The sequence below is a fragment of the Balaenoptera borealis genome, assembly GCF_965194805.1.
Source record: "Balaenoptera borealis genome assembly, chromosome: 16".
Taxonomy (NCBI): domain Eukaryota; kingdom Metazoa; phylum Chordata; class Mammalia; order Artiodactyla; family Balaenopteridae; genus Balaenoptera; species Balaenoptera borealis.
Window position 1 is genome coordinate 3,593,506 of NC_138872.1, and position 15,915 is coordinate 3,609,420.

The 15,915-nt window shown below is 35.2% G+C and overlaps 1 protein-coding gene across 1 annotated transcript in view; it reads left to right on the top strand.

Moving 5' to 3' along the window:
- The window catches only part of SYCP2 (synaptonemal complex protein 2), an 80,522-nt gene that overhangs the window by 31,366 nt on the left and 33,241 nt on the right, over nucleotides 1-15,915 (top strand). The window contains exons 13-17 of the mRNA XM_082361010.1: nucleotides 329-424; nucleotides 5,515-5,575; nucleotides 12,274-12,422; nucleotides 13,601-13,675; nucleotides 14,119-14,265. Of these exons, the coding sequence (XP_082217136.1) occupies nucleotides 329-424; nucleotides 5,515-5,575; nucleotides 12,274-12,422; nucleotides 13,601-13,675; nucleotides 14,119-14,265 (528 nt within the window). The remainder of the gene's footprint in view (nucleotides 1-328; nucleotides 425-5,514; nucleotides 5,576-12,273; nucleotides 12,423-13,600; nucleotides 13,676-14,118; nucleotides 14,266-15,915) is intronic.

A 15,915-nucleotide genomic window follows, 5' to 3' on the forward strand; every position in this document is an offset into this window, starting at 1 on the left:
TTTCTTATGTTTCCTTAATCAAGCCCATTATTGTTTATCATTCATGAATATATTCAAACATGAAAATATTTTCAACCTTTATTTGTACTTGGAATATTTGTGATTTTTTGGAGCTAGCTAATTTCTATGTAAAATATTAAGCAGCATTTCTTTTGATTGTTTCTAAATTGATTTAAATGCTGTACTTGCCTGCTCTTTATCTTCCCATACCTTCCAGCTCTACTCTTTTCTTTTTTAAAAAAACTCAACCATGAATATAACATCATAATTTTCTGTTGTCTCTTTTAAAAGCATAGTATATTCTAGTTTTATATGTTTATTTTATTAGTTGAAAATACCATCAGATGAAAAACTTGAGGGATTTTGGATAGATTTTAATCTTGGGAGCCAGACTGTATCATTCTACGTTGCTGGAGACAATGATGTAAGCTTTAGATTCCTCTGTACCATTTTATATGTGTGTGTGTGTGTGTGTGTATATAATGTTGTAATTCAACTTAAGAATATGGATTTCTTTGATATTTATTTTCTCGCTATTTTAATAGATTTCAATGTTAGCTCTAGTAGTTTTGATGAGCATGGTAACCTATCAAGTTAATTAGAAATGAAAATTATTTCTGATGTCTTATTGCAAGAGAAAAATGCTAAAATTTAACACTAGTGTTTAAATATGAGCTTTTCAGAAATTAATTACATGTTAATGATTAAAATTTAACATTCACATGAACAAAGTGAATTGAAGCTAGAAAAGACAGAAGTTACTCCAGTACAGAAGCACTCAGTTAAAAATAACATTAACAGATGAATGACAAATGGCCTTAACCTTATTCTTTCATAGAATCTTCTGTTTGAAAATAGTGAGGGATTAATTCTTTTTTTGTTTGTTTGTTTACATCTTTATTGGAGTATAATTGCTTTACAACGGTGTGTTAGTTTCTGCTGTATAACAAAGTGGATCAGCTATACGTATACATGTATCCCCATATCCCCTCCCTCTTGCGTCTCCCACCCCTCTAGTTGGACACAAAGCACTGAGCTGATCTCCCTGTGCTTTGCAGTTGCTTCCTGCTAGCTAGTTATTTTACATTTGGTTGTGAGGGATTGATTCTTATGGTGGTACTTAGAAGTGAATTTTAGTTCTTTTCTTTCTGTGCTATATTGTAGCTATGTTTAAACTTTCCAACCAGGTGGTATGTTTTCTACTAACCTCTTTTTAACCTGAGGAAAATTCTTGAGGCCTTGTTTCCAAATAGCCACCACTTAATATTTTCTACATTTGCATACTTCTAGCTCAAACTGTATGGCCAAGATCTGAGTAAGAGTTGATTTGCGTTTACTAATCTGACTGCGGCTGCTGATAATACAATGAGGCTTTAGTCTTTTTAGTCTCTCTCTTGTAAAATCCTGCCTTTTGTTCCAGGTAAACTCTTTATAGACGAACATTAACCAAATGCCTCTTAGGATTTCCATGTACCTTTATTTCTTTTTAGAGTACCTTTTTAGAATGCTTAATTAAAATTGAGTTCCAAAAACTAGCACTACTTCTCAGGGGTACTGATGGTTTTCATTAGTGTATTTATTCTTGCAGCGTTTTTAGGTGTATTTTTAACTGGATTTTCTTCAGGAAGTGGACTTTCATTTTGGGAAAAGAGGATAGAATAGGACTGATGTGGTTCCTGACTTCATTCACTTGGTCTAATGGATGATTCAGACAAGAAAATAAGTAATTTTAGTATTATACTTGATAGGGATAGTATAAAATGCATTTGTAATAAATGCCTCCTATGTTCCTGTCACTGATCTAGAGATGCTGGGAGAGAGTTCTTCCCACAGAGATATTTAGACTCCTCTCCCCTCTGGATTTCTATAGCAGTAGTGCATTCTCCCTGTCTTCAGGCTTACTCTTCTCAAAGCCATTCTTCCATATTGTGGCTGCTTAAAACCCTCCCTTTGTCTCTTTAACATGGTGTTTGAGGGCCTTTATGACCTGGCCCCTGGCTATTTCTCTGATAATCAGACTGTTCTCTGTGCTTACTGTGTTCTAGCCACATTCATTTTTTTTTTTCTTTTCCTCTAGATCACGCTCTTTTCAAGTCTTTCTACTTGCTGGTTCTAATGCTTAGGAACCTCCAGATCTTTGCGTCTTAGTTCCTTCCCAGTTAGATTTCAGCACAAATGTCACCTCCTTGTAGAGGTATTCTCTGGTAACTCAGTCTGAAGTAGCCACCCAGCCACATTATATCACATTGGCCTCTTTTTTTCTTTTATAGTAGTTATTGCTACTTAAAATCCTTTTGTTTATCTGTTGTTTTTTCTGTTTTTCCCCCTGTAGAACATAAGATTTATTAAACCAGGGACATGTCTTTTCTCATTTATGGCTATTCAAGGGCTCGTATTTATTTTAAGAATGAATATATAGAATACTCAAAGAACTGAAAGATACATAGTATGGTTAGTGCATAGAGTTCAAAGGATATTGAAAAGAAATAAGGCAGGCAGTATAGAGCCAAAGAAGGATTATAAGTAGGAGGCAACATCAGTTCAGTGAATATTTAATAAGAACTTACTGTGTGCCAGATATATGCTAGACACTGAGCATCACATTCACGTAAAAGATTCTCCTGGTGGGGATGATCTCGGAGAGGCAGCAGTGAGTGGTGGCGTGAAGCGAGATCTTAATTCCCTGCCCAGGAATTGAACCTGGGTAGCCTGGATGAAAACCAGGAATCCTAGCCACCAGACCCCCTGGCTATTGCCCCCAGTGAAAAATGCATTTCTTACAGAGGCAAAACTGTAAAAAAAAAAAACAGGTACAAAGTTTATTATTTAGAGATATAGCACAACAACTAGTGGGAGAGCACACAGAGAAACAGTTTGTTTAGTTAAGATGGAAGCAAGGCACAATTACACACTGGGAGAGCAAGGGTGTGGGCCTCCTCCCTAATGAGCACAGTAAAGAGGTGGTTAAGTCATTTATATAGGGCAGTTCTTCCAGGTCTTTGTTTACCTTTGGCCAATTATCTGGTTTCTCAACACCTGACCTGCCCTAGGACCCTCCCTGACAGTGCATGGGCAACTTTTTTCCAACATGGATTTCAGTCCAGAGGCCTAGGGGATGGCCTTAGCATCACCTATGATGGGGTGGTGCCCCCTCCTTTTTGAACCCCAAGGAGCCTTTCTGTGCATGTACAATGTTTCCCTTGCACCAAGGATGGGAAATGCATGATGTCTTGATCTTTTAACAGGGTTTAGCCCCTCTCTGTCCCTGCCGTAAAAGTGTCCAATGTCCAGTTATCTACCCTGTTCCTGTTGTTGTTTCTTATATTGAAGTGCAGATCTCGAAATATAGACTGGAGTCCGGTCATAAATATGTAGTCCGGAGCCGGTTTGTCTCTTGCCTCAGGAAATGTAAACATGGGGGTTGGGGGTTGTAATGAATGTCCGGCCTGGAGCCCATCTTCTTCTCACCCCAGGAATTTGGAACAGGAGGCCAGTTGTAAATGTCTAGCTTGGGGCCCACCTATCTCCTGCCTCAGGGAGAACAGACTAAAAAGGGACAAGACCAGAGGCAGTTAGGAGACTTGCAGTAATCCAGGTGAGAGAAATCACGGTGGCACAGTTTTGGAAAGTGACAGTGGGGATGGATGGAAATGGATGGATTCCAGAAAAACTTGAGGAGGTAGAATTGAGCAGACTTGGTAGTTTGTTTGTAGTAAAAAGAGGAAGGATTAATAAAACTTGGGTAACTGGATGGATGAAGATGCTGTCTCAGGAGGATCAGTTTTGTAGGGGAAGATGATGAGCTCAACTTTGGATGTTTTGATTTGGAGGTATTTGTGGGGTATTCAGCTGAAGATATCTTGTAGGCAGTTGGATATATTGGTCTGAAGTTGAGGTGAGAGAGCTGAGCTGTAAGTGGAGATTTAGAAGCTCTCTGTATATAGATGATAAATAAAACCATGGTATTTAATGAGTGTCTACATGACAGAACTGTGAAAAAAAAACTTATACAGGATAGGTAGAAGAGACTCTAGCCTGAAGGATACTTGACGAATCAGAACAAAAGGGTATCATGTTATAGAAGACAAAGGAAGGGTGTTTTATGAGCGGAAATGATGAACACTGTCAAAACACATGTTAAATAAATAAAAACCGGTGATCCATGAAAGAGCAATTTCACTTAAGTGATGAGGATTTAGGCATTCCTGGAAAGTTGAAATATTTGTAGAGGAAGTAAAGACAAGGGAAAGAGAACAGTAGAAGCTAAAGTGAGATGTGGATTCAAGGGGGCGGTTTTTTTTTTTAGGTACTTTAAGGATAAGAGTTTTAAAGTTGATGGCTGGGGTGACAGAGAGATTAAATAAAAAACTGAGGTCAAGAGGAGGAGAGTGTAATAGAGGGAGAGTAGGGGGTGAAGATGAAACAAGTGGGTATAATATATCGGTAACTGTTGAAGCTGGGTACGGGCATATTTTGGATTCAATATACTATGATTTCTATTTTTTATAATCTGTTTGAAAATTTTTATAATGTAGACATTTTTTCAAAAGGAAAGCTTTGAACCAGGTGCCTCCATGTATGAGGAAGAGTCACTTTAAAGTTAGTAGGTGATAACCGGTAGGTATGTGTGGCAGCTGGCATGTGCCACAAAGGGGCAAGGTTTTTACACACAGAGAAATGTGAAGCTGCTCAAAGTGTTGGGGAGAGAGGAGGAGACCAGCCCTTTCCTGCCGACCCTGAGGTTTTGAGGTCTGGGAGAATTAGCACCTTAACTGGAGAAGGCTATAATTATAACAGTAGTGGTGCCCTCAGAGTACAGACTGGTTTCAATTAAGGCAAATAAGGGAGGGAGTTAGTGAAGCGATCGAGGATTTAGCAGAATTTCTATACAATGAGTGGTCCTTAAATAGCAAAAGAATTGGATCTATTTTCATCATAAGATTACTGAAGGTTTTAGGATCCCATCTTTTAGGAATGGTTCTAATTTTTACCATGACTTTTTTGTGTGAATTCATATTATTTTATTCACTTATACAAATTTTCAATGAAAATACTTGGAAGGGGAAAACATTTTAGGTTATTATTCACATGCATTCAGTGTTTGACTCTAAGGACAATCAATTAATGAGTGGGAATTGGGGGATGAATATGATCACACAACATTTCAAAGGAAGAAATGACAGGATTTGGTAATATTTTTTAAAAGGGTATACTCTAATAAATATGAATGGCTAGTCATTCTTTGCTTTTGGTTAAGAATAGGAAACCATAAAAGTAGTCAGTACTGTCATTTACTTTTAAGAATGAACAAATAGATTAAATGTGACAAGTATAATATATTATCTAGTCAATTGATGGAGCAAGAAATGTGTTATATCAACCAGTTACTTAGTGATACTTAGTAAAAAAAAAATAATAACCTTTATTGTTTGTATAACTTAAAATGGTGTTTAAAGGAGCTTTAAAGCAAGAATGAATTATTATTTATGATCAAAACCTGTTTTTAAATTTAAGAATCATCAGTGGGAAGCAGTCACTGTGCCTGAGGAAGAAGTACAAATATACAGCATTGAAGGTATTAAACTTGTTTTCTATAACTATCTTCTTGATTCTGTTGGAGTAGAAGTTGCACACTCTATGGAAAAACATAATAGACTGATGAAAGCAGATCAACATTTTCATATGTTCACATTCATAAATTTGATAGTTCAATATCATCAAATTCCCTGACCCCACATTTCCCCCAATATCTTGTATTTATTTCCTTCTCTATCTAGTCTAAAACCCATGATCAGTCACTTTCTTGTCAATACGTGCTGGACAAAAATCATACACCTTGGCAGACTGGCACCACTCCAGATTCAGATATCAAGACATATTTTAGTTATCTCAGTGGGCATGTAGTGGTATCTCATGATAGCTTTTATTTGCATTTTCCTAATAACCAGTGATGTTGAGCACTTTTTCATGTGCTTAATGGCCACTCATATATCTTCTTCGTGAAGTGTCTGTTTAAATATTTTGTCCATTTTTTTTTTTTTACTGGACTGTCTTTTTTATTATTACGTTTTTGAGTTCTTATGTATCCTGGATATGAATCCTTCGACAAATATATGTTCTGTGAGTATTTTCTCCCTATCTGTATCTTATTCATTTTCTCAGTGGTGTCTTTAATGAGCAGAAGTTTTTAAATTTGAAGTCCACATGATCAGTTTTTTTTTTTTCATGGTTATTGCTTTGTGTGACCTAAGAAATTTTGCCTACTACCAAGTCACAAAGAGTTTCTCCTGTTTTTCTATAAAAACTTCATGGTTTTAGCTTTTATGTTGAGGATTATGATCCATCTCAAATTAATATTTGATTATGGTGTGATATAGGAGTTAGGTTCATTTTTTCATATGGGTATACAGTTATTTCAGGACTATTTGATGAAAAGGTTTTCCTTTCCCCACTGGACTTCATTGGTTCCCTTGTTGAAAATCAAATGACTGGTAGAAGTGCAGGTCTTGATGCTGTAGTCCATTCCATTGATCTGTTCCCTATGCCAGTACCACATTGTTTTAATTACTGTAGATTTATAGTGAGTCTTAAAGTGAGATAGTGTTAGTCTTCTAACACTGTGGGTTTGGTTTTTTTTTTCAAGACTGTTTCGGAAATTCTAGACCTTTTGAATTTCCATGTAAATTTTAAAATTGGCTTATCAATTGCTACAAAAAGCCTGCTAGAATTACGACTGGGATTGTAGTTTGATATCTGGAGAAATAACATTGTAACAATAGTTACACTTCTTTGTGATGTATTATTCTTTTATATATTATTGGAATTGATTTGCAAAATTTAGTTAGGAATTTGGTATTTCATGTTCTAGAAGGTCTGGTTTTCTTTTCCTGTAATGTCTGTTTTTTTGTTTTTTTTGTTTTTAAGTTTCAGAATCAGGGCATTGTTAGCTTCATAGGCTGAACTGGCAAGTATTCTATAGTCTTCAGTTTTCTCTAAGAGTATGTGTAGAATTGGTATTGTTTCTTCCTTAAGTACTTGGTAGTATTTACCAGTGAAGCAATCTGGGCTTGCACTTTTACTTTTCTTTGCTGAAGGCTCTTAACTACAAATTCAATTAATTTAATAGAGAGAGGGTTTTTCAGGTTATCTATTTTTTCCCTTGAGTAAACTTTGGTAATTTGTGTCTTTCAAGTAAACATGTTGTCAAATTTATTGGCATAAAGTGGTTTATAATGGTCCCATTTTATCTTTTTACTGTCTGTAGGTTCTGTAGTGATGGTCCCCCTGTTGCTGCTGATACTGCTAAGTTGTATCTTTTTTTCCTAATCAGTCTGATGAGAGTTATATCAATTTTATTGATATTCTCTAAGAGCCAGCCTTTAGTTTCATCGATTTTTCTCATTTTTGTGTTTTGATTTTCAATTTAATTGATCTGTGCTCTTATATCTGTTCTTTTCTTCTGCTTACTTTAGTTGTAATTTGCTTTCCTGTTTCTAGCCTCTCAGGGTGAGGCTGAAGTCATTGACCTGAGACCATTTTTTCTCTTCTAATTTAGCTGTTTAGTGCTTTAAATTCTTCCCCTAAGTACTTCCTTAGCAGCATCCTACAAATTGCCGTGTGCTGTATTTCCATTTTCAGTAATTTATTCTTTTTAAATTTCTCTTTTGGTTTCTTCCTTGACCCATAGGTTTATTTAAAAGTGTTTTATTTAGTTTCTACATACTTGAGATTTCAGGGATATTTTCCTGCTACTGATTTCTAACTTAATTTCATTGTTATGAGAGAGTATACTTTGTATGATTTTTGAGAATCCTTTTCAGTATATTGACACTTATTTTATGACCCAGAATATGGTCTGTCTTGGTGAATGGTGTGAGTGCGCTTGAAGGAATGTGTATTCTGCTGTTGTTGGGTGGAGGGTTGGGTTGATAGTGTTGTCATATATCCTCCCTCATTGTCTGCCTCCTTGTTCTATCACTTATTGAGGGAGCGGTATTGAAGTCACCACTAGAGCTGTGGGTTTTTTTCTATGCAGTTCTGTTATTTTTTCGCTTCAGATATTTTGAATTTCTGTTATTAGTTTTATAAATATTTAGTGGTATTATCTTTTCTTCATAAATTTATCATTATGAAATGATTCTTTTTCCTGTGGTAATATTCTTTGCTCTGCAGTCTACTTTATATAATATTAGTATACTCTCTCCAAGTTTCTGTTGGTTAATTATAGCATGGCATAGCTTTTCTTTATTTTTAAGTCATTTGTGTCTGTGTATTTAAAGTGGGTTTCTTATAGGCATCATATACTGATACTGGGCATCATATCAGAGACTGTCAGTGTAATTTGATAGTCTCTGCCTTTTGTGGTTTTTAATGTGACTATTGATTTGCTTTAAATTCATCATCTAGCTTTTGTTTTTTCTAAGTGCCATCCCATCTGCCTTGTTTCTTTTCCTCTTTTTCTTCTTTGGTGTTAATTCATTTTCAGTGGTTTCATTGTATTTCTTTTGTTGGCTTTATATCCACCTTTTTAGTGGCTGATTTACGGTTTATTTTATACATATTTAACTTAATAGTGTGTGTGTTGAAGTAATATTATACCCCTTTATGAATACTATAAGAACCTTGTAGTAGTAAACTTCCATTTTTGCTTTCCTGGCCTTTGTGCCATTGCTGCCCATAATGCTAAAAATTTTTTTGCTTCTGAATGTGTCAAAGACCTCATATTATGGTATAATGATATTATTCTTTATGCAGCCAATTAGTTTTTAAAGAGATTTAAAAAGTGGATTAAAAAGTATTTTATATTTACCCACATATTTACCATTTCCAGTGTTCAGCTTTCATTTGTATAGACCCAGATTTCCATTTGGTATAATTTTCCTTCTGCCTAGGTGACTTCTCTAATATTTCTTGACCTGCAAATATGCTGGTGATGAGTTCTTTCAGGTTTTTTATGTCAGAAAGTCTTTATTTTGTTTTTGTTTTGCAAAGTATTTTTGATACATATAGAATTCTAGACTGCCTGTTGTCTTCCTTTCAGTGTACTTGAAAGAGGTTACTCTACTCTCTCTTGGCTTGCATTGTTTCTGATGAGAAGTCTGTCACTCTTATGTTTGCTCCTTTTTGTTTAAAGTCTTTTTTTCCCCTGGCTGATTTTAAGTTTTTCTATTTATTAGTAGTTTTAAACATTTGATTATAGTGCTTTAGTGTAATTTTCTTCATATTGTTCGTTCTTGAGGTTCATTGAGCTTCCTTGCTTCTAAAGTTTTTATCCACTGTTCTTCAAATATTTTTTTCTGCTCCTTCTTTTTTCTCCTCCTCTCTGGAGGCTCTGATTACATATATACTAAGCTATATGAAGTTCTCCCATAGCTCACTGATTCTCTGGATTCTCTACCCAAACTCCAGGCTTTTATTTCCACTCTCTTTTTTCATTTCGGTAGTTTTTTATTGCTGTGTTTTGTTGCTAGTTAATATTTTCTTCTGCAGTGTGTAACCTGCTTCTGTTCTATCCTGTGTAATGTTTATCAGGCATTATATTTTTCATCTCTGGAAGTTTGATTTGGGTCTTTTTTAAAGATAAATGTTAAATTTTAGAATAGTTTTAGATTACAGAAAACTTGCCAGAATAGTGTAGAAAGTTTCCATATACACCCTCACGCAGTTTCTCTTATTTTTTTTATTGTGGTAAAAATCACATAATATTTACCATCTTAACCATTTTTTAGTGTATATAGTTCAGTAGTGTTAAGTACATTCACATTATTGTGAAACAGATCTTCAGAACTTTCGTCATCTTGAGAAATTGAAACTCCATACTCATTGAACAGTTCCCCTTTTTCCCCTCCACCCAGCCCCTGGTAACCACCATTCTACTTTTTGTTTCTATGAAATTGACTATTTTAAGTGGAATCATGCAGCATATGTCTTTTTGTGACTGGCTTATTTCACTTAACATAACGTCCTCTCCTGTAGTTTTAACATCATACATTTTTATGGTACATTTGTCACTGCATCTTAAAAAAGTCTACGTGGATCCTATGTCTTCCTCTATCTCATTCTTTTTCCATTCATAGCCAATTTTGAGAGAATAGTTTTTACTAAATCTTTCCCTTTCTTGCTCTTCATTTCTGTTCTTTTCTACATTCTGTTTAACATCCCACTCCATCAAAATTTCCACTGAAATTTCAGATGTCAATGTAATAATTAACTCTTTCATTATCAATATCAGTATACACACTTCAGTCCTTATACTGACCCTTGGTGGCACACCCCAGACGCCACAGGGATAGTGTCTTCTGTGCTCAGGACTTTTCCAGACCTCACACTGTCTCTCTTCATCTGGCTGTTCATTTGTATCTTTTAATATCCTTTGTAATAAAGTGGTGATGTAGTCTACCTATGTGGAGCAGGCAAGATCTGAATTTTTTACATGACTGGCACTCATGGAAGTTAAAAAAAAGTGTGGACTCTGGAGATCAACCAATAGTTCTAGTGAAAAAGAGCATCTACAGTTGCAGACTGAAGGAATGGGGAAGCAGCAGCACAATAGGGTGAGGTTAGACCCTTTTATGTTCAATTTATAGGCGTATATAAAATAAAGGCTCCATGGACAGTTTTTAAGTGTTTTTTTGAATGGTTTTGCAGGAGAAAACATATTATTATATTCATTTAAGAATAGTATACTGGAATCCTACAGAAATATCTAGATAACATAAGATCCAAATATGTTGATATCTATAAATACTTGGATTTTATAGGAAGCAACAAAATAGGAAGTTTTCTGGTATCTCAGTAATATTGCTAACTAAAAAGCAAGCCACGATATAGTCTAGGCAGTCAAAGCAAATATCAGAAATTTCAACAAAGTCAGTAATAAAATATAACAAATATCAACAAATTCTTATGTAGATAGTCATGACATACGTGGAGAATGCTTTGTAGAAAAAGGTACAAAGCATTCAGCAAAATAATAAATTGGAAGTAATTCTAATACCATGTTCATGCAAGCAGTGAAGCAAATACTGCATTTACTCTAAGTTCACAGCAAGCTGCAGAAAAAAATTCAAATGTGTATCAGAGGGATATAACAATAAACAAAAATATTCGTAAAGATTATAAGTGTTCTAATCTTCATCATCAAAATCTGAAACATTATCATTTTCAACGTCACCTGATCTTTCATCTCTAAAGCCTGAAAACTTTTACTGTTGAGACTTGTGACTGTTTTTTCTTTAAAAAAAAAAAAAAAAAACTACCAGCATTTTGGATTAGAAACTGCGTTACCACTATCTTCAGGCAACTAATACTTCTTAGTACCATCAAAGGACATCACGGAGGAAGTTTCATGACCATATAGCTGCAAAAGCAAATAAGACATTTTCTGTTTGGGCAAGCCTCGTAAGGATCAGAGAGTTTTATAGCCGATAGGGACATTTGTCCTTTAGGGTAGCATGGAGTGGCCAGCGGAGCTTTTCCTGATGCAGACACAAAGTTTTGTCCTTGGTGTGGTCCTTCTCCCTCAGGATGTTTTCCTCTTGCCCAAAAGCAAACACTGGGGGCAGGTGTGGAGACTTCTCAGTCAGCAACAGGAGCACCACCAGAGGTAGGACAGGACCATAGTGGCCTTCGGTCCATAATACAGGCACATTAATTGGGTGCCAGGTAATTTTCTGTAACTTTTTGGAGGAAGGGAGGTGAATACTTCATATAAACTGGCACTTAACAGTATTTTCTTTTCACTGGATTGGTGAATTTTTTGAGGATTAGCACTGTATCCTTCTTCCTTCACAATATCCTGGTACTCAAGTTTTTATCAAACGTTCATTGTCAACACGTTTGTAACTGTGGATTTAATAGAAATGTCTGAATAGATGCTTATGCCTAGGAATAGTTATGGAATTAAAGTTATTTTCTTTTTTGCCTGTTTTAAATTAAGAAAATAGTTTTCTCAGATGTGTCCAAAGAATATTTATTAAGAACCTGTTAGTGTCCAGAATGTACTCAGGGCTTTAGTTCATTAATTATTGTATTACCTTGTAATTTATAGATCAGGAAACTGAGACTTTGAAAAATAAACTGAATTGTTGATTTGTTTATGTAAGTAGTTAGTACCAGAATTGATTAATTTAAATACTGTTAAATCCTAAAAGTTAATTTTATTTCAGTTCATTTTAATTGGTATGCTGCATGCTTTTCTTATTTATAGTATACCTATAGAGTGGTATCATAGGAATGAATGTAAACTAATCAGTGTGATTCATTTGCGTACAGTGAGAGAATCGAAGAAGCTACTGACTATAACTCTGAAAAATAAAGTAAAAGTTAGTGAAAAAGAAGGGAAGGAATTGCTTTTGTATTTTGATGCATCGTTAGAAATCACTAACGTGACACAAAAAATTTTTGGTGCAAATAAGTATAGGGTAAGTCAAACTCTTTTTAATAAACATTTATTTTCATAATTCTGGAAACTTTCAGTTACTTGGGACTATAAGTTTCATTGATTTTTTTTCCCTACAATTCTTTATAAAATAACATGTAGATTTTTAGTCCTTTAAATTTGTATTGTGGAATGGCCATCAGATTGTTAGCCATACCCTTTCAGATACCAATTAGAAAGAATCTCAGATGACAGAATTAGCAGCAGCTACTCAAAACATTTAATGAATTTCTGCGAGGTGTTTAGAAAGTGAAATGAGACAAAGGCTTGTTTTCAAGATATTAAACATTGTGAGAATTACAGAATGTGCCTCAGAAGAAGTGGCATATAGAAAATGAAGTATAGATGTTGAAGAAAGAATGCACATTAAGAGTCAGATATGAAGGAAAGGCTATGGAGGTGGGCCTTGAAATGGCCTTTGAAGTTAATGAATGAAATTTAGATAAGATGCTTTCCAGGACTGGAAGACGATATAAGTCGGATATTGTTTAACTGGGAATCAAGGTGGGAATTCATGTTATGTTTAGGGAGATGTTCAGTTGACAAGCTTGGATGGTCCATGTCTTAGTTTGTTCAGGCTACTGTAACAAAAATACCATAGACTGGGTGGCCTAAACAACAAACATTTTTTTCTCATAGTTCTGGAGGCTGTGAGTCAGATCAGGGCGCCAGCAGACTCAGTGTCTGGTGAGGGCCCGTTTCCTGGTTCATCGATGGCCATCTTTTCATGGTGTCCTTACATGGTGGAAGGGGTGAGGGATTTCTCTGGGGTCTGTTTTATAAGAACACTAATTCCATTCATAAGGGCTCTGCCCTTATGACCTTAGCAACCCCCAAAGGCCTCCACTCCTAATACCATCCTTGGGGACTATGTTTCAACATATGCATTGCGGGGGAAAAATTCAGTCTATAGCGTGCAAAAGATTTATGGTGAAGAATAGCAGATAATATGCTTGTGAGGAACCCTTACCAAAATAGCAGGCTAAGACCGTGGTTAGTGGGGAGTCATTGAATTATTCTGAAAAGAGTATTTATATGTATAAATAATAATGATTTAAGATAATTTGGCAATTTTGGAAGGAAACAGGTATAGGAAATAATTGCATTAAAATGGAAAGAACTGGGAGAAAATGACATCCCTTTGAATTAATTTTACTTTAGGAATTTACCAGAAAACAAGGCGTTTCAGTTGCCAAAACATCTGTGCATATTCTTTTTGATGCAAGTGGATCACAGGTATGTGTCTAACTTACTTGATTTTTACCACTGGGCTAAGTTTAACCCTAAATAATAATAGCACAGTAATAAAGTTCATCTTGGAGGGTGAATATCTAAAAAAATAAATTGTCTCAACATAGTGCCCCAATAAGATGTATATACTTTTTAAACATATTAATAATCATTTATTTCAGTACAGAAGGTAGATTGTTATTAATACCAGTTTTGGTAACTTTAAATAAAAATCAGAAGTACATGTTCTTCCACTAACGCCAAAGCCTGTTTTATGTCTATTAACGTTTGAAAAAGGACTAAAAATTATAACAGTACATAGATATAAGACAAAAAGAATTGACCTTTATGAGTGTAAGATGAATGAGCGCTTTACGAAGACATCCAGTGATTTTTGAGAACTGCCTATGGTTTGCAGTTTTAAACACTTTTTCCTTATTCTCCAACAGATTCTAGTCCCAGAAAGTCAAATCTCACCAGTCGAAGAAGAACTTGTTAGTTTGAAAGAAAAAGCTAACCCCCAAGAGGAATTTGCTAAACCTCCAAAATATATCAAAAACAGTAATCAAGGGGACAGAAAAAATAGTCAGCCTGAGGTATATATGGCATCAAAATAGTCATTTATAAAATAACATAGGTCAAATCATTGCTATATATAATTATAGAAAAAAGCATCTAGAATTCATATGTTTATCAGTCACATTTCAGAGTATTTCCCCTGCCTTTTACAAATGCAAACAAAAGTTAGTGTTTCAAAAAAAAAAAAAAGTTAGTGTTTCAGTAGATTGTGTTTATATGTAAGGTTTAGGGATTTAGGACAAGGTATGCCATACACTTGTAAGTTTCAAATTAGAGATATATAGGAAAGTAACTACCACTTTTTGCATTTATCCTTTCTGTTCTGTCTCTGCACTGGCCAATACAAATTTATAATGTAATGTTCTGTTTATTTGCATGAGGAAAGAAAGCAAAATACTAGGTTCTTTCTCCTCCTCCTGCTCCATTGAGGATCTCCTCTAGGCCACATGTGATAGAACCATTTCTCAGCCGCCTTCTCCACATCTTGCTGTGACACTTGACATTGCTAACAGCCCTCTCTTTCTTAATGTCCTCTCCTTTGTCTTCTATGTTAGCATTTTAATTCTCTTTTTACTTCTGTTACTACATCAGAGATACTTTCACTGTCTCCTAAATGTAGATTTGCTCTAAAAGCTTGATACCCAGCCTTCTGAACATCTCTGTGCCTTCTCCCTTAGAGAGCTTCCTTCCTGTGCATAATTTAAGCTCTTAAAATGTACCAGGCTTCTGTTCAAAGTTCTATAGCTACGTCTCCACTTACTCTTTTAATATTTCCCTTGGTTGTGTCTCTTTAAGCCCTTTCCTAAAGTCTACCTCAAACTCTTTATCTTTTGCCTCAAGTTTGCATCTGCCTCCATACTTCAGTAATGTTACCGTTCATTTTTCTGATGATATCCTTGATTCCAAACTCTTCTCCCCCCATACCTAGAACCAAGGTGCTAGTGATTGTTCTTTCATAGTATCTCTCACATCGTTTCCTCCTTATTATTCCCTTTACCGTTACTCATTTTAGCATACCTAGGTTATACAGTAACCTTCTAATAGTGTCTTTGACACTGTTGCTCCATTTTGTGAGCTACCCTGTGTCGTACACCACTGATTTTTCTTAATACCAGTTTCCTCATAGCATTCTTCTGCTCAGAAAGCCTTGTCATCTCTGTGTTTATCCCATTAAATCTAAGTTTTGACTTAGTTTGAAGACATTCTGTAATTTAATATTACTCTATTGAAATACCCTCCACTTTAGTATGGTCAGTTGCTTTACTGTCTCTTTTTTTATGGCATGCTCATTCTTGCCCCTGTACTTTCATTCATGCTGCTTTTACCTCTGCTTATCTAAAGTGTACTTACATTTGTAAATCTTTGTTCATTTTTACTTTCTTAATGGAGCTTTTCCCAATTATTTTTACTAATCTCTCACCTTCAGGCAACTGTAACTCTCACAGCCTCTTCCATACATTGTGTTACTATTTTTCCCTTTAGTCTGTGCCCTTCATTAAATTAAAAGTATCATTTTTGTCAACTGTAGTTCCCTCAGATGATTAGATTATAAAAGCCTTTTTTTGTGTCTTTATATCAGAATCATAACTTGAGTACTTACTAAAAATGCAGATTCTTGGACCCCCCCTCCCCACCTTAAACCTATTGAATCATAACACAAACTCTGG